The 19,279-nt window shown below is 43.0% G+C and overlaps 1 protein-coding gene across 3 annotated transcripts in view; it reads left to right on the plus strand.

Moving 5' to 3' along the window:
- Positions 1 to 19,279, plus strand: part of RELB (RELB proto-oncogene, NF-kB subunit) — a 36,911-nt gene that overhangs the window by 5,276 nt on the left and 12,356 nt on the right. For 2 of the 3 annotated variants that reach the window (XM_073549361.1, XM_073549359.1), the window contains exons 2-5: positions 3,436 to 3,471; positions 13,178 to 13,458; positions 17,521 to 17,681; positions 18,544 to 18,635. In XM_073549361.1, coding sequence (XP_073405462.1) covers positions 3,436 to 3,471; positions 13,178 to 13,458; positions 17,521 to 17,681; positions 18,544 to 18,635 — 570 coding nt within the window. The remainder of the gene's footprint in view (positions 1 to 3,435; positions 3,472 to 13,177; positions 13,459 to 17,520; positions 17,682 to 18,543; positions 18,636 to 19,279) is intronic. The other variant, XM_073549360.1, reaches the window with a different exon arrangement.

Consider the following 19,279-nt stretch of genomic DNA (forward strand, 5'->3'; position numbering starts at 1 on the left):
ACAGTCACATGGAATAAGGGATCCGTTGCAACCGTAACGCATATGGAAGTAGAGGGGCCCCATTGACTACTATGGGGGCCATCTTGGTACTGTTTTTAGAACGGACGTAAAACTTCTACATTTGTTTTTTTTTCCATTATAGATCAACCGGACCCCTTAATGATCAATGGGGGGCCCCTCTGCTTCCGTTTGGGTCACTTATTCCGCATGTCTCGTCCTAGAATGAATTGTCCGCACAGACACGTAACCAGAGTCTCCTGTAAAATGTTTGTCAGCTCCTTCATGTCAGGACGGCTGAACTTGTGTTTTGTGGTTATAACCGAGACCCACTTCAGTTTTCGCGTGAGAATCGGCAGCTGTTTCTTGTTTGTGAGCGAGACGTAGCACAGATGTAAATGTTACAAGCGGATGAGAAATATTTGTGTGCTCCTTTGTGACACGTTCACTTCCGTATGTCACATGTGCAGAGAATTTAATGTACCTTTAGGTATTAGTGATGGTTAAATTGTGGGACGTTAGTCCTTCGTCTGCTTTGTAGACATATCCAATATTTAAAGGGAACCTGACAGCTGATACACAGTGCCCGATCCACGGGCAGCTTGTGTCAGACACCGGCTGCCTGATTCCAACCAGGTACGGATATACGCAGGGAGAGACCTGTCACTCACTGACAGTTTTTGGTAAAACATATGACTGGAGTCATGTCACCAGTGTCTGATACATACTGCCCATGGGTCAGCTGTCAGTTTCCCTTTAAGATTATCACCCATGCAAAGGATAGGTGTTAACGTGCGGATCAGTGGGATCCAACTATCGGGACCACCACGAACGCCAAGAACAGGACTTTAAAATACCTCCATCAGGACATGCACACCACCGCTCTCTATGGGACTGCTGGAGATAGATGAGTCCTGAACCTGTAAAGGGGTTGTCCACTAATCGGAAACCCCCTTCTCAGTTACTATGTAAAGTGATAACAGCCATACTGCTCTCCCTGGGCACAGCGATATCAACAGGATCCCTGCCGAAAATCAGCGTCGGCATCACTGTCCGCTACTGACATCTAGAGGAAGACATCGCTTGAACGGTGCCAGCAGCGGAGACGAGGATAGTTATTATTATCTTAATTAGGGAAACCAAGTGAGTTACACAGTGATGGACAACCCCTTTAAGCATATGTTTCTCATAACCCTAAAAGATGTTAAAGAATCACTTTTCAGGGTTGTACAATACTTGGTTAAACTCTTCTTAAAGGGATATTACCCTCTCCTAGATCCTATCCCAATATGTAGTAGGTGTTGTAATGATGATAATAATATTGGCAAATACCTCCAATTAGAAGTGTGGTATAGTTTTTCTGATTCGCTATGTCTCTTTCCTCATGTGCAGGGGATTGCAGGACCTTAGGCCTCATTCAGACATCGGGGATTTTTTTTTCATACGAGATCGACACGTACATTTTTCATCAGTGTGCTGCATCTGATTTTCACCCTTTTTTGGTTCATTAATACAATCGGGGTAGCCTCCAATTTCCTCTTTTTTTGCACCCCCAAAAAAAAGATTTTCAAGGTTCTCATACATTAAATAGTAGGAACCGTCCAGCACTTTGGATGACACAGCGATGTTATCCATATACTGTTTTTTTTCTACAGACTCGAATCAAAATCAGAGGTGTGTCTGTTTTTGTTTTTCGGACGCTCGGCCCACAAAATAAATACACACGTTAACAGTCCCACAGACTATGATGTGTACGTCTAATGGATGTCTGAATAAATCCTAGCGCTTTATTTGATTTTTTTCTTGGATCATTCTCCGATTATACACTGATCACACTCCAATCATACACTGATCATACTTCAATCATGATCAGTGTATGATCAGTGTATGATCGGAGAGTGATCAGAGTTTTTTGGACGGAGTTTTTTGGATGTGGAGAAGATAGACATTTTTTTTTCTCCATCTTCTCCATTCTGTCAGTCCGTGGAATTCGGACTGCACTCAGATCTCCTCTACCCCTGGTGTCCTTCCCCTTAAACCACTGATTGATGATCGTGTTTGCAACTGTAAAAGATATTACCGTAGAGTGATGCTTCCCAATTAATACCATAAATTATTTTCTTGGGTAAATTAACTCCTAGGGCACATACACACATTGAGTATTTGGTGATTTTTTTTTTTTTTACCCCAGTATCTGTAAGCCAAAACCAGGAGTGGGTGATAAATACAGAAATGGTGACGTGTTTCCATTATACTTTTCCTCTGATTGTTCCACTCCTGGTTTTGGCTTACAAATACTGGGGTGAAAAACTCACCAAACACTCACTGTGTGCACATGGCCTTAATGTGCCGCTTATCTGACCAGAGGATCCATCAATTTGATATTAGATATAAGTGATTGTCAGACACATCTGGAAGCAAGATTACCTGGCCTGTTTCACACTTCAGTTTTTGTCCATCAGTCAAGATCCGCCGTTTTCCAAAAAAACCGGATCTGCCATTTTGCTTGGCGGATCCGTTTTTTTCCAATTGAGTTGCATTACCGGCAGATCTTGACGGATGGCCATCCGTTGGATCCGTTTTTGGACTTCACTCAGCCTGAAATTTAACCCTAAAGTAAGTCAGTCTCTCTCTCTTTTTCTCCCTCTCCCTCCCTCCCGCTCTCTCTCTCCTCCCTGGGCTACGGTTCCTTTAAAATTCTTCATTCATCGGATCCGTCAAAAAAACGGTCCGGTGGCATCCGCTCACATCAAAAAACTGAAGTGTGAAACAGGCCTGGTTTCACATTTGCGTCTGTTTGCGCAGCGTATCATCCACAGCAATCCGCATGCATCATGTGTACCTATCTTTAACATGGTGAACGTAGGGGCATGCTTTTGCATCAGTTCGCATGCATCAGTGTATACATGCGTCTTTTTTCCGGTGTGCGGCGGGGTCTGGGGAACGCAACATGTTGCATTTTTGGAAGCAGCAAAAATTTGTCAAATATGCGCAGTCATGCGCATGCGGATGAGTGTGTTAAAAAAACGCATTACTCTCTATGGAAGCGCATACGTACGCATGCGTTCTTCAAAATGTAAATAGAAATTCCATGAGACGCCCATTTTGTCTGATGTCATATCAAACGCATGCGCATAAACAACGCAAACGCATGCAAAAACGCAGTGTTTTTTTCGTCATGCGTAAGATGATGCGGATTAAAAACACTGCGTAAACATGCGTATGCGGATGATACTCTGCGGACTCAAGCGCTAATGTGAACCTAGCCTAACCTGCATGGATTTTGCTGCATTGGAGACGATCCTCTGCCAGGTCTCGTGATCATTAGATTGCCAGGGCTTCTTATCAGGATTGGTGGGATCTATCAGAAATGCAATGTCTGTGACCCTCGGAGCAGCCTCTTCTTACACATGATCTAATATTCTCCTTTTATTTCAGATTCTAATGGCCTTTCCCAACAAACCCCAACACTAGGTAAGTGCCCGATGTTTTATATAATCCTATATATAGAGTGGCAGGCAAAAGTATTTACCCCCTTGGCTTTTCACCTATTTTGTTACATTACAACCTGTGTTTAAATATTTTTGCATTCTGATTTGTGTGTGATGCATCAGCACTAAATAGTCTAAGTTAGTAAAGTGAGAAAAATATAGGCGTAAATTTATGGGATAAATTAAATAAAAATTGACATGTGCATATGTATTCACCCCTTTTGCTATGAAACCCTTAAAAATGTCTGGTGCAAGCAATTACCTTCATAACTCCCATTCTTAGTGACAGGACGTCCACCTGTGTGTAATCTAAGTGTCACATGTCTGTCTGTATATACACTTTACCTTTTCGGAAAGGCCACAGAGGATGCAACACCATTAACAAGAGGCACCGCTAACCAAACACCATGAAGACCTAGGAGATCTCCAAACAAGTCAGGAACAAAGTTGTTGAGAAGAACAAGTCCGGGTTGGGTTATAATAAAATTTTATCACCAAATGGAAAGAACATGGTACCACAACAAACCTGCCCGCAGAGGGCCGTCCACTAAAACTCTCAGCATGGGCAAGGAGGGCATTAATCAGAGAGGCAGCACAGAGACCAAAGGTAACCCTGAAGGTGCTGCAGAGTTCCCAAGCAGAGACTGGAGTATCTGTCCATACGATAAGCCGTACACTCCATAAAGGTGGCCTTTATGGAAGAGTGGGCAGAAGAAAGCCTTTAGTCACAAACAAAATTTGTAAGGCTCGTTTTAAGTTTGTTAAAAAGCGTGGGAAACACCTCAAATGTATAGAGGAAGATGCTGTTGTCTGATAAAACCTAAATTGAACTTTTTGGCCACCAAGGTAAACGCTATGTCTGACACCAAACAAACACAGCTCATCACCCAAAGAACACCATTCCCACACTGAAACATGGTGGTGGCAGCATCATACTGTGGGGCACCCCCAAAGAACACCATCCCCACACTGAAACATGGTGGTGGCAGCATCATGCTGTGGGGATGTTTTTCAGCAGCAGGGTCAGGGAAAATGGTTCAAAGGGAAGATTGATGGTGTGAAATACAGGGATATTCTTGAGCAAAACCTGTTTCAGTCTGTCAGTGATATCAGACTCAGACAGAGGTTCAGCTTCAAGAAGACAATGACCCAAAGCCTACTGTTAAAGCAACATTCAAGAGGTTTACGTGTAAATGTTTTGGAGTGGCCTGGTCACAGCCCAGACCTTAATCGAACTGAGAATCTGTGTTCAGACTTGAAGATTGCTGTTCACCAAAGGAAACCATCTAGCGTGAAGGAGCTGGAGCAGTTTTGCCTTGAGGAACAGGCAAAAATCCCAGTGGCAACATGTGGAAAGTTCATATAGACTCATCCAAAGTGACTTGCAGCTGTAATTACCACAATAGGAAGTGCCAAAAAGTACTGACTTTAGGGGAGTGAATAGTTATGCACACTGAGGTCTGCAGTTATTCTGTCCTATTTGTTGTTTGCTTCACATAAAAAAAGAAAACCAAATGTTCACAGTTGTAGGCGTGATCTTTACATGAACTGATGTAAACCCTCAGAAAAAACGTGAAATTCCAGGTTTTGAGGTAGTAACATGCCACGGGGTGGGGGGTTTGTACCACAGGTTCCCAATTTGTGGTACAGGTATCCTGGAAGGTGTCTCTGGTGGGTACTTAGGAAATTTTGAGTCTGTTCACATCATTGTCATACAGTATCAGAATTTTTTTTTCAGTGTGGCTTCCATCTAAATCCATTTGTCAGGATCTATTTTTTTGTCCTTTTTGTGTGTTTTTTCAACAGGAAAGGTAAATTGAGACTGTGTTAATTTGGTGTCCTGATGAACAACAGTATCCTGTGCAATGCAATTTTATGATAGTATTTATCTATCAATTTAGTGGAGGGTCCTACTTTTGGAATCACCATGATCAACTGAGATAGGGCTTGATTTCTTTGGAAGTGGCCCAGCTCGGTGCATTCTGTAGTGGCCATAATTGGTACTGCGGCTCTCACCTTTACATGTATATGACAGTGGCAGACACATGTTGGGAGATGAGGGAAAAAGGCTGCTTCTGCATCTATAGTGCTGTTAGAATACTGAAGAGCAAACATAAGATTCCCCTATAAAAATTATAAATTTATTAGATATTGTGAATAATGTGAGGGGATTAAATGGCAGCTTACAATCCTCCTTCAGCATTTGTAGCTGTAATAGGTCACCTGGCACAGTAGGTGGTCCAGGACCACCAGCTAGTATCCAGGCTCATGCAGGATGATCACCTGTGGAGTTCACTCTGTGTGACTGCTTCATTCAAACTTCCTCCAGTCAGGTAGGATTTCATAAGGAGCTATAAGGAGAATATGGAGTCATCGTATGTCCTAGGCACACACTGGTTACATTTTAGAAATCACTGGAATGGGCTGAATGCCTTTCTAGGGTCTCGATCCGTTCTAGCACCCCAGGGTGGGCCAAAAATGACATCTATTCATATATTCAATTAGGCCATGTATAGGGAGATTGGTACTTATCAGATAATTCAATTTAGTGTGGACACATACTAGGAGATGAGGGAAAAGGTAGTTCCTGCACCTATAGTCCTGGTAGAATATTGAAGAGTAAGAATCGGCCACTGAAAAAGATGTAGATGGAAAGTTACAGAGCATAGAAATCAGGGCAGTTCTTGAACATGTTAGACTGGTATGTGCACTTAAAGCAGTTTTAACTTGTTGGGGTTGATGAAGATTATGCTTTACTACAGGTTTTGTGTGAAAGGTGAAGTACCCTTTAAATCTGATGGCTGCTTCTGGAATCAGTCCATTGTTTGTTAACAGACACATCACTAACCCCAGGCCAAGCTTCTATAATCCAATGTTCTGTACTGTATGTCATTCATGAATGAGTAGTGTAAAGATTACACTTCCCAGAATGAAATTCACCAGATCCCTCAAGTCCTTCATGCAAAAAATCTGGTGGCATACTATAGGTGGCAATCCACCAATTTGATCCTATAGTCGGCTTTGGGGGACAATATGCCATAAGATCTTCATGTCCATGACCAGCTTTGGTTGGTATGTAATTGACCACTGCAAAAACATTGCCCGGCTAATTTTGTAGGTCTGAAATAGCTGGAGCGGAGAGCCCGGCCATAAGAGACTAGAATCATAGAATATTAGAGCTGGAAGGGACCTCCAGGGTCATCGTGTCCAACCCCCTGTTCATTGCAGAATTCATTAAACCATCTCAGACAGATGTCTGTCTGGCCTCTGTTTGAAGAATTCCATTGAAGGAGAACTCACCATCTCTCGTTGCAGCCTGTTCCACTCATTGATCACCCTCAAAGTTCAAACTGTCAAAAAGACCTGCTGATGACGGGCAGATGACACGTAAGGGACCAGCCTTGACTGAAAGGTTTAGCTGTATGATAATGTAGGAATCAAATTCAAAACATAGCAACCTGTTGGGAAAGCAATAGTGTTTGTTTCCTAAATTAGCCGGGGAGTTACCCTCCGAGGACAGCCAAGCCTGAGCCAAAAATGATTGCATCACAAAAAGAAATTACATCCTCATTCTGTAGCCAGCAGAGACTTAGATCAGAAGTATTCACTAGATTGTGGTGTTAGAAGAATTCAATACTGATGGCCGTTCAGTATCAGATGAGTGGAGTTCCCAGTCTTGGCACTGCCACAATCATTTGATTGCTCCGGCTTTGGTACTTCAGATATGGCACAGGCAGCTCCATACATTGCTAGTGCAGATATGGCATACCGTTCAATGGACACCTTGAGCCCCTGCTCGCCTTACAACTGATTTCCGAGGGTTCCAGGAAGGCGAAAACTTTTTATTTTTACAATTCTTAACAATTTTTTTTGTGACTTGCTTGTCTTTTGGATTTTTGTGACGTTCTTGTCTCAGAACCTTGTAGGCAGTGTAGCATCGGCATACCCTGTCACGGCACAAGTCGTCTTGTAGGCCCAACCCTGGGGTATGCGCACACAGATTTTTTTTGCTGACTTTTTGGAGATGAGACTGAGCAAAAACTCCTAAGTTTTTGCGGACGATTTGCAGAGCTACAGCTCAACTTCTGCTCCAAAAACTCCTCAAAGAACTCTGGGTAAACAGACCATTCAGGGCTTGTGGATGTGACAGCTTTTCAACTTCGGCATACGTTCATTGTTTTTGGATCCGAAGACGTTTCAGGAAAACACTGGGACAGACTGTTTACTTCTAGTAGCCCCTTCATCGCTTTCGAAGATTGAAGCCATTACTGGAAATGTCAAATGACAAAAGGCGGAACATGTGCCTGGCGAGTCGTTTTGACATTTTTGTGTCCATATGTTAACTCTTTTTGTAGTGATTTTTTAGCGCTTTTATACAGACCGGTTCCAGATGAAAACTGCTTGAAAAAGGCGCCATGTGCACATACCCTTACCATGGCGGCTGCCAAGAACGACCGAAAGTCAGTGCCATTCTAAACCATCTGCTTCTAGGTGTCTTTTTTTTGGCCACCAATTTTGAATTTAAAGTTGGAAAGGAACTTTTCCAACTATTCCAGTTCTACCTGATATAGGTTTCAAAAATGGAAAAAAAATAATTGAAAATGAGGCATCACTTCTGCGCTCAGTCACCCGTTTCAGTTCTCCTCTTCGGAGCCTTTCTCCAGCCTTATGTCATATACAATAAGTGAAGATCCACATCGCTGTCAGCACCTGAACTTCAGGGGTACTTTCCTACTTTCCAGAGCGTTACTCCGTATCACAAGCTCCTGTTACATAATTAAGGGGATTTCTGCACTTAAGGTCTCAGCATCATAGATCTTCGTGTGTTCTTGACTTGTAGCATACAGTAATTAGGTAAGGCCAGAAAGGGGATGTTCTGTACATGGGAACTAGCAAAGGTCCTGGAAATTTGGAAGATGGAACCCACTGACTTATTGATTGTGTGACAGCAGATGTTTCATTATTGGTTTTCGGTGTGATGTGTCACCTTGTTTTGCCCGGGGAACTCCTTTATCTCCTATCCGCAGGACAAGTGATAACTTATGGGGGGGTCCGGCTGCTGGAACCTGCACCAATCGGCAAACCAGGGCACTGTTATCCCCAATAGAATACAATGCATAGTGGTAAAAAGTTCCCCATCAGGGATAAAAATTCCCTGTTCTGCTGATCAGTGCAGATCTGATCATTACATTTTTCAGCCATTCTTGAGATATAGAAACTTTTCTTGTCTGTTTTTGGAAACCGACCACCACTGCTAGACAGTAGTACATGCGCAGAGTGCGTACAGGTTCTTTTCTATTGAGCTTGTAAGCACTGTTTTGATGCTGGCCAGGATCTCTTGAGTGCACCTTCTATTCCCGGCCAGCATTAGAGGAGTGCTTACAAGCTAGACAGCAGCAGTGGTCGGTCTTCCGGGCAATGAGCTCTAAACCAAAGAAAAGTGTTAAACTCTCAAGAACAGCAGCAAATTGTAAAAAAGTAAATTGCAAAAGTGATTGTGATTACAAGCTAACAAAGTACATTTTAGTTAATAGATCTTGGAGTAATAATATGTTCAACAATTGAATATGATAAAAAATGTTCTTGTGTAAAGATAATCTTGTAAATGTGTCCCTGCTTTGTACTGTGCAATGGCTGTGCCCGATCATGAAGAGCAGCTCCAGTTAATGGTTGGCACATACCACAATTCCTGACCAGGGGAGAAAGCATAAGTCACTTATGATAAGAAAGGATACAAATGACAGCAGGAGCTTAGAATTTTGTTTCTGTGGTAACACAATTCCCTGCCTGTTTTAGCGCAGGAGCAAGAGTTTATGCTGCATCTCCAGCCGTCCGAGCTCATTATATCAAGTCAGTGATATAGTAGTCAGATATAGTACATCATGACTTCAGCAAAGCATTTGATTAAGTATCTCTTACGATCCTTATCGAAAAAATGACCAAGTATGGGATTGATAGGACTACGTTTAGGTAGATTCATAACTGGCTCAGTGATCGTACTCAAAGAGTGGTAATAAATGGTTACACATACAACTGGAAAAGTATTTCAAGTGGGGTACCACAAGGCTCTATCCTGGCCCCAGTGTTGTTCAACATTTTAATAAATGATCTAGATAAAGGTACTGTCACACTTAGCGATGCATCAGCGATCCCGACCAGCGATATGACGCGGTCAGGATCGCTGGTGCATCGCTAAGTGGTCGCTAGTGAGCAGCCACACAGGCAGATCTCACCAGCGACATCGCTGGGGACGGGGGTTGCTACTTACCTGTCACACCAGGCGATCCTGCGTCCTCCCGCCCAGCTCCACGCATCGCTCGTTGTCACAGCAGGAAGCGCCGCAGGAAGCTGACGACGAGAAACAGTCCAGGACGTTTTCGCGCGATCAGCGATAACCAGCAGGGGAGCGGGTTGTAGGTAAGTATCGCACACAGCGATCTCGCTAGCAATATCGCTATAACGTCACAAGTTATAGCGATATTGCTAGCGATATCTCTTAGTGTGACATGGCCTTAAGGGAACTAATGGTAAACTAATCAAATTTGCAGACGTTGCAAAGTTAGGAGGGATAGCTAATTACTAGAGAAGACAGAAAGGATTCAGAAGGGTCTAGATAAGCTTGAACAATGGGCAGCAACTAATGCAATGGTATTTAACATGGAGAAATGTCAGATTCTTCATCTGGGCAAGAAAAACAAAAATTACATCTATAGAATAGGAGGATTAGAACTACTATACAGCACGTGTAAAAAATTCTTGAGTATACTAATAGATCACAGACTGCACATGAGTCAACAGTGTGATGCAGCAGCAAAAAAGACAAACACAGTTCTAGGATGTATTAACAGAAGCATAGAATCTAGATCATGTGAAGTAATTATCCCCCTCTACTCCTTTTTGGTCAGACCTTATCTGGAATACTGTGTCCAGTTTTTGGCACCACATTTTAAAAAAGACATCAACAAACTGGAGCAAGTTCAGAGAAGAGCGACCAGAATGGTGACCGGTCTGCAAACCATGTCCTATGAGGAACGGTTACAGGATTTGGGAATGTTTAGCTTGAAAAAAAGAAGACTGAGAGGAGACTTAATACCTGTCTACAAATATATCAAGGGCTGTCACATTGTAGAAGGATCATCTTTATTCTCATTTTCACAAGGAAAGACTAAAAGCAATGGAATGAAATTGAATGGGAGTTGACACAGATTAAATATTAGAAAAAACTTTTTGACAGTTAGGGTGATCAATGAGTGGAACAGGCTGCCATGAGAGGTGGTGAGTTCTCCTTCCATGGAAGTCTTCAAACAGAGGCTGGACAGACATCTGTCTGAGATGTTTTAGTGAATCCTGCACTGAGCAGAGGGTTGGACACGATGACCCAGGAGGTCCCTTCCAACTCTACCATTCTATGATTCACTGATATAGCTCCATAGCCACTGATCTCATATGTCATTGACTTCATTTATGATGAGCTCATAGGGCTGGAGATTCAGCAGAAATACTGTCTCCTGTGATGAAACAGGCAGGGAAATGTGTTAACTCAGACAGTAGCAGATGCGATCCCAGCTGTCATCTGTATACTTCTTATGATAAGTGACTTAATGTTTCTTCCTCTGGCCAGGAACTGTGGGCTTTGGTGACTATGAACTAGAGCAGCTCTACATGGTTGGGCACATCCATCCCACAGCACACAACAGGGGCATATTTATAAGATTTTCTCGTCACAGGAACATTTTTTAAACTCAGCAAATTATGGAACTTATTTTAATTCCAAGAACTATTAATTAAAATGTACTTTGTTCGTGGGACAACCGCTTTACAGTTAAAGGGGTTGTACATATTAGGCTGATTTATTATCTATTTTTTCAAAAACTTCACCGCACCTGACCACAGTTTGTATGTGGCATTGCAGTTCACTTCTACTGAAGTGACTGAAGCTTTGCTGCTATACCACAAACAACCTACGAACAGGTATGGCACTATAGTAGAACATTGTAGAAAAGTACATATGGCAGCATATCAAGTTGATAGTCTCTTGTGTATAATTGATGGTGGCTATATCAAGTTAAGGGATGGGCTGCATTCCTTTTGTGTTACTGAAACCCCCATTTTCAGAACTGGCACCTTTCTAGTGACACGCATCATCTCAATTACTAGGTTAAGACAAGGTAAAAGCCATACGAGTCCTGGAAATTTCACAGTCCCTGGAAAGGCGATCCTGACTCAGTGGAAAAAGTAAAGCAGTCTTCACTTTTCCAGAGATGACAGATGCAGTCAGTCAGATGTGAGCGGTTCTGGAATACAGTCAGAATAAAGGGGAATTCTCTTCTTTCCCGAGGAGGATACTGGTTAATGAGAATAATTTTATCAAGAAATCCTTGCAAATTATGTATCACTCTCAGTTCTCGCTTTTACAAAAAGGGAAAAGAAAGTAAAGAAAAGGGGTATTCCCAATCCAAAATGTCATGGCATGTCAAAAAGATATGCCATAAAGACCATCTTGGGGACCCTGACCTCCACTGAAGCAGTGGCCACTGGCATGGGTCATTCCATAATTCCCATAGACTTCGTTGGAGAGGGCCTCACTCATTCATGGCCACCTTTCCATTAAATTATATCCTTCCACACCAAAAAGTTGAGGTTTGTAAATCCAATGCATTACTTGTACTGCTCTTGATTTATGCTGTAATTTACCCCAGAGCTGCATACATAGAGCTGCATTGCTATTTAAAACTGTTGCCAAAATCTGCCGGTATCGCTGATTGCTGCAGGAAAGCCCAGGACTTTTCTTTGGTCGCTGGTCTCCCGCTGGCCAGCACGCATCGCTGCATGTGACCGGCGGGAGCCCAGCGATCAACTGGTAACTAACGTACACATCGGGTATCCAAGGGACGTGCGTTCCTTAGAAACCCGTTGTGTACGTTAGTTACCAGCGCGCTGATGCAGGGAGCTGGTAACTAACGTACACATCGGGTTTCCAAGGGACGCACGTCCCTTGGATACCCGATGTGTACGTTAGTTACCAGCAGATCGCTGGTCTCCTGCCTGTCACACGCAGCGATGCGTGCTGGCCAGCGGGAGACCAGCGACCAAAGAAAAGTCCTGGGCTTTCCTACAGCGATACCGGCAGATTTTGGCAACAGTTTTAAATAGCTCTGCAGTACCCAGGAGTGAGCACTACACATACTCCATACACTGCTCACATCTGCCCGCTGATAACAACGATTGAAAGGTGTCAGACCCCCCCGATTGATCTGACACTGATGACCTCTTCTAAGACCACAAAATTTAACAAATATGAATTCTTGTGTGTCACAAAAAAAGAATTGCAAAAAGTATTTCTGTAACTGGTCATGATCGGAGGAATATTCTCTGGTTAAGCACCTTATGAAATGAAATAATCTCCGATTACATGATATCAGGAGATGCTTCACCATTGCTGATAGTAGGGACACTGCCGTGCACTACCTGTTGGTGCCTTTTCTGAATGTGCTAGCGAGGATGAAGCTGTGTGAGACCTGGACTTTGTGAGTCATGAGTTGTTACACGTAGGGAAGAAATGTTTTCGAGCTGTGAGAAGAGAAGATGGGATTCCCCAACCAGCGCGCGCACCAAGTAGTGTGATCTCACCTCTGAACCCGTCTTGTGTTATGGCATCGCATACATTTCTTTTTGTCCATTTTTTCTAGAAGACGTCATGGATTTAATCAATAGTGAATCCAGACAACCTTGGACTTGGGACTCCGACTCCATCCTCAGGACAGTCACTGTTTCCTCAGTGACATCCCCAGTGGAACCTGTCGCCCCAAATTGGGTCCAATGCCCGAATACTCCTGAACCGAAATTAATTATTGTGGAACAGCCAAAACAGCGAGGAATGCGGTTCCGGTACAAGTGCGAGGGGAGGTCAGCGGGCAGTATCCTCGGAGAAAGCAGCACCGAAAACACCAAGACACTCCCTGCTATTGCCGTAAGGACAATGTTGCTCTGTTTTTAGACATATTTTCCATTGTTGACTAAAAATTCTCTAGTGAAAAATTATTATTACTAATAATAATTATATACTTTTTTATTGCATTTTACTAAAATACAGTCATATGTTAAAGTTTAGGCACCCCTATTAATGTTAACCTTTTTTTCTTTATAACAATTTTGGTTTTTGCAACAGCTATTTCAGTTTCATATATCTAATAACTGATGGACTCAGTTATATTTCTAGATTCAAATGAGGTTTATTGTACTAACAGAAAATGTGCAATCTGCATTTAAACAATATTTGACCGGTGCAAAAGTATGGGCACCCTTATCATTTTCTTGATTTGAACACTCCTAACTACTTTTTACTGACTTCCTGAAGCACTAAATTGGTTTTGTAACCTCATTGAGCTTTGAACTTCATAGCCAGGTGTATCAAATCATGAGAAAAGGTATTTAAGGTGGCCACTTGCAAGTACCGTATATACTCGAGTATAAGTCGATCCGAGTATAAGTCGACCCCCCTAATTTTGCCACAAAAAACTGGGGGAACGTATTGACTCGAGTATAAGTCTAGGGTGGGAAATGCTCCATAGATTATTCCCCCATATGGTGTCCTCAGAAGAAACTCCATAGATTATTCCCCCATATGCTGCTCACATAAGAAGCTCCATAGATTGTTCCCTCATATGCTGCCCCCACAAGAAGCTCCAGATTATTCACCCATATGCTGCCCCCACAAGAAGCTCCAGATTATTCCCCCATATGCTGCCCCCACAAGAAGCTCCATATTGTTCCCTCATATGCTGCCCCCACAAGAAGCTCCATATTGTTCCCCCATATGCTGCCCCCATAAGAAGCTCCTTAGATTATTCCCCCATGTGCTGCCGCTGCTGCTGCTGTATGTAAAAATAAAAAAATGACATACTCACCTCTCCGTCGCTGGGTGTCAGATTCTCACCTGTCCTGCGTCCATGGCTGCTCACCGCTATCTGCACGTCATCAGTCAGTGACGTTCAGACTGCAGGGGGCGCGGCGCGCACTAACCACGTCACCGCGCCCTCTGCTGTCTGAAGTCACTGACCGATGACAGACAGCAGCAAGCAGCCGTGGACGCAGGACAGGTGAGTATCGCTGTACTTACCCGTCCTGACGCTGTCTTGAGCCCCCAGCTTCTCCGCGCTCTCTCTTCCTGCCTTCAGCGGTCACGTGGTGCCGCTCATTAAAACTCATCAATATGTGCATATTGATGAGTTTTAATGAGCGGCACCACGTGACCGCTGAAGGCAGGAAGAGAGAGCACGGGGAGAAGCTGGGGGCTCAAGACAGCGTCAGGACGGGTAAGTATGACCTGAAACATCCGCCCCCTCCGACCCCTTTGTATATGACTCGAATATAAGTCGAGAGGGGGACTTTCAGCCCAATTTTTTGGGCTGAAAATCTCGACTTATATTCGAGTATATACGGTAGTTCTCCTATTTGATTCTCCTATGAAGAGTGGCATCATGGGCTCCTCAGAACAACTCTCAAATGATCTGAAAACAAAGATTATTCAACATAGCTTTTCAGGGGAAGGATACAAAAAGTTGTCTCAGAGATTTAACCTGTCAGTTTCCACTGTGAGGAACATAGTAAAGAAATGGAAGAACACAGGTACAGTTCTTGTTAAGCCCAGAAGTGGCAGGCCAAGAAAAATATCAGAAAGGCAGAGAAGAAGAATGGTGAGAACAGTCAAGGACAATCCACAGACCACCTCCAAAGACCTGCAGCATCATCTTGCTGCAGATGGTGTCACTGTGCAGCGGTCAACAATACAGCGCACTTTGCACAAGGAGAAGCTGTATGGGAGAGTGATGCGAAAGAAGCCGTTTCTGTAAGCACGCCACAAACAGAGTCGCCTGAGGTATGCAAAAGCACATTTGGACAAGCCAGTTACATTTTGGAAGAAGGTCCTGTGGACTGATGAAACAAAGATTGAGTTGTTTGCTCATACAAAAAGGCGTTATGCATGGAGGCTAAAAAACACAGCATTCCAAGAAAAACACTTGCTACCCACAGTAAAATTTGGTGGAGGTTCCATCATGCTTTGAGGCTGTGTGGCCAATGCCGGCACCGGGAATCTTGTTAAAGTTGAGGGTCGCATGGATTCAACTCAGTATCAGCAGATTCTTGACAATAATGTGCAAGATTCAGTGACGAAGTTGAAGTTACGCAGGGGATGGATATTTCAGCAAGACAATGATCCAAAACACCGCTCCAAATCTACTCAGGCATTCATGCAGAGGAACAATTACAATGTTCTGGAATGGCCATCCCAGTCCCCAGACCTGAATATCATTGAACATCTGTGGGATGATTAGAAGCGGGCTGTCCATGCTCGGCGACCATCAAACGTAACTGAACTGGAATTGTTTTGTAAACAGGAATGGTCACAACTACCTTCATCCAGGATCCAGGAACTCATTAATAGCTACAGGAAGCGACTAGAGGCTGTTATTTTTGCAAAAGGAGGATCTACGAAATATTAATGTCACTTTTATGTTGAGGTGCCCATACTTTTGCACCGGTCAAATTTTGTTTAAATGCAGATTGCACATTTTCTGTTAGTATAATAAACCTCATTTGAAGCCAGAAATATAACTGAGTCCATCAGTTATTAGATATATGAAACTGAAATAGCTGTTGCAAAAACCAACATTGTTATAAAGGAAAAAGGTTAACATTAATAGGGGTGCCCAAACTTTAACATATGACTGTATTAAGCCTTGTTCACACGCTGTGTTTTTGCATTTTTTTTTCCAGTGTTTTTTGTTTATACAAATTAGAAAACTATTTTTTACAATACCAACGAAAGCGATGAACTTTTGCGATCTCCATGTTGTCGCTTCGTAGCCCTAAAAATTAATGGCAAGGAGAGGATGGAGTGACGACCTGTATTCACAGGGACTGAAAAATAATTACACTAGCAACTCTAATGGCTAACGTCATTCAGCAACTTCCTGCCCCCAGTCAGTGAAGGAAGAGCAGCTCTGCAGCACAAACTTCTGCTTTTAACAAGTGAAAATGTATGCAGAAGCAGACTAGGATAATTATTACTGAATCCCAGTAAGTTTATAATTCTAAAGGGTCGTCCCATTATTTTCAGCAGGACTACTCCACTCCTCAGCTACCTGGGGGGAGTCAGTTCGATTCTGCATAATTGATGGTTTGGACCACAAACTGTCCCCTCCCCCCAACTCTGCTATATGAGGCAGCTTAGCATCGGAGGAGCAGAGAAGAACTGAAGCTTTCCAGATTAGGAGCTAACAGTGAACACTAGTGGAATCAAAACAGTAGCGCAGCGCTTACAAGCTCCATAAAAAAGAACTTGTAAGTGTTGCAAATGTGAGCCACAAACAATAACTGAAAATAAAAAAAAATCTCAGTTTTTAAGAACGGAACAGATTTTTCATCACAAGTGAATTGAAAATGTGCTAATTTTTATAAGCAATTTGACCCAGAAATAACAACCCTTTAAATAAGGGGCACAGTGTGATATGACATCATGGCTGCCTTAGCGCACGTCCATCAGCCAATGATGGTGACATCATGAAAATGCAACCTTAATAGCCATGTCTGGATAAGGGTAAGTGGGTGGAGAAACGGCAGGAGCGTCGCAGTTTGGAGACGTCTGAGAACTGATTTAGCCCAGTTTTCCCCTTCTACCACTACCATGTAAATGTATGTACGCTGACATGGCTCCCGGGCACCGTGCCCGACATCCTTCCTCTGTGTAATTACCCCAGCGGTGGGTGGCGGTCGTTTACAGCTGGCACAGTCCTTCCTTCGTCTCCTGACATGACGGTTTTATGGTCCCGGACGTTGTATTATTGAGGTGGTGGCCATGTGCAGGTTTGGTTTGTATTTCTTGGGTACACGGTTACTCTATTTATCGTGTGATCGCTCGGATTGTGCTGTAATTATATTTACTGCTGACCCTCCTGTGGAAAGTACCTGAGATTTCTTCACCTTCCCGCCTTGTCAGATCCATCACCTTTCTGGTATTGTCACCTCTTAGCTTTTAAACTGCGAAGAAATTCATAGCGTTGAAGTCAAAGTGTGCCTTGTGTGGAAAGACCCCCCTTATCGGATCCATCCGCACGGACTGGTGGGCAAGGATTGCCAAGATGGTATATGTGAGATTACGCTGCATCCTGATGAAGGACAAACCCAACATAGGTGAGCCGAAGATGAGGAGGGCGCCACATAATAATGAGATGACCGTCTGAGCAACGTACCCATATTTTATACTGTACGGGTAAATGAGAATTGGTGGAAGACTATGGTTCAGCTCAATTAAAGGGATTCTCTTTCCATAATAAAAACTTTAAATCTGGGTATTATTGGCTTAAAAAAACACATACTGAGTCATACTCACCTGCTTTTACCCTGTGAGGAGGACCCAGCACAGGCTGTCCGGGACCAAAAGTCACAATGTTGCTTTTCTTCTGTCACAAGCCTGTGATTGGCTGCAGCACTCATGTGATGCCATTCTCTGCTAGCCACCTGACTTCTACAGCCAATCATAGGCCTCAACCGTCTTGTTACAGAAGAACGGTGATGTCATGGCTCCCTGTGTGGTCACAGACCACCGTATAGGCCTAAACTGAATCACCATGGATGAGTATATAGTACCTCAATTTTTATTTTTAAGCCATCATTGACCATGTTAAAGTTTGTTTTATTAAAGCTAAACAACCCCTTTAATTTATTAATTTAAATCTGCAACTGCAGAGAAATGCCTACGTTTAGAGAGATAAAAAATTCCTTAATTTCCTCTATTTACAATTTTTTTTTACTACTTTATAGCATTCTAAATCATGAATGGACAATCCCTTTAAATGAAAAAAAACATCCCAGCTGCCACCAATAACACCCAAAGACAAGTTTCTTCTCCATTTTCTCTGCAGCAGGAGATATTAAGTAATAGAGGATCTTAGCGCTTGGGATAGTGTTACGTTTAAAGCCCACAATACATTGATATTTATTATTTGTGCAATATGGTTGAATTCCGAAGACACTGTTTGTTTTTATGTTCCAGCTTTAGTAATCTGGGTATCCAGTGCGTCCGCAAGAAGGAAATTGAGACGTCAGTCAATAAAAAACTAAATTTGGGCATAGATCCATACAGTGGTGAGTACTGAATGCCGAGGCTGGACTGAAGGTGTAATCCAGAGTATGTATATATTATTTCTCCACTCGTGGATAGTAGTTGGGTGAAGCCATTTATTGTCAAACTACTGTGTTTTCTCTTTTTAAATCATAATGACAACCCAAAACATCCAAATGGCCCTGATCAAAAGTTCACATACCCCATGTCTTAATACCGTGTATTGCCCCCTCTAACATCCATGACAGCTTGAAGTCTTTTGTGGCAGTTGTGGATTAGGTTTTTTATTTTCTCAGATGGTAAAGCTGCCCACTCTTCTTGGCAAAAAAACTCCAGTTCCTGTAATTCCTGGGCTGTCTAGCATGAACAGCATACTTGCGATCTCCCCAGAGTGGCTCAATGATATTGAGGTCAGGAGACTGAGATGGCCACTCCAGAACCTTCACTTTGTTCTGCTCTAGTCAATGACAGGTCGACTTGGACTTGTGTTTTGGATCGTTGTCATGTTGGAACGTCCAAGTACGTCCCAAGCGCAGCTTCCGGGTTGATGATTGCAAATTTGCCTTCAGTATTTGCTGATAGCGTGCTGCATTCATCTTTCCTTCAACTTTGACCAAGTTTCCTGTGCCTTTGTAGCTCACACATCCCCAAAACATCAGCGATCCTC

The sequence above is a fragment of the Dendrobates tinctorius genome, unplaced genomic scaffold (genome assembly GCF_039654945.1).
Source record: "Dendrobates tinctorius isolate UK_male_01 unplaced genomic scaffold, ASM3965494v1 ptg000158l, whole genome shotgun sequence".
Classification (NCBI taxonomy): domain Eukaryota; kingdom Metazoa; phylum Chordata; class Amphibia; order Anura; family Dendrobatidae; genus Dendrobates; species Dendrobates tinctorius.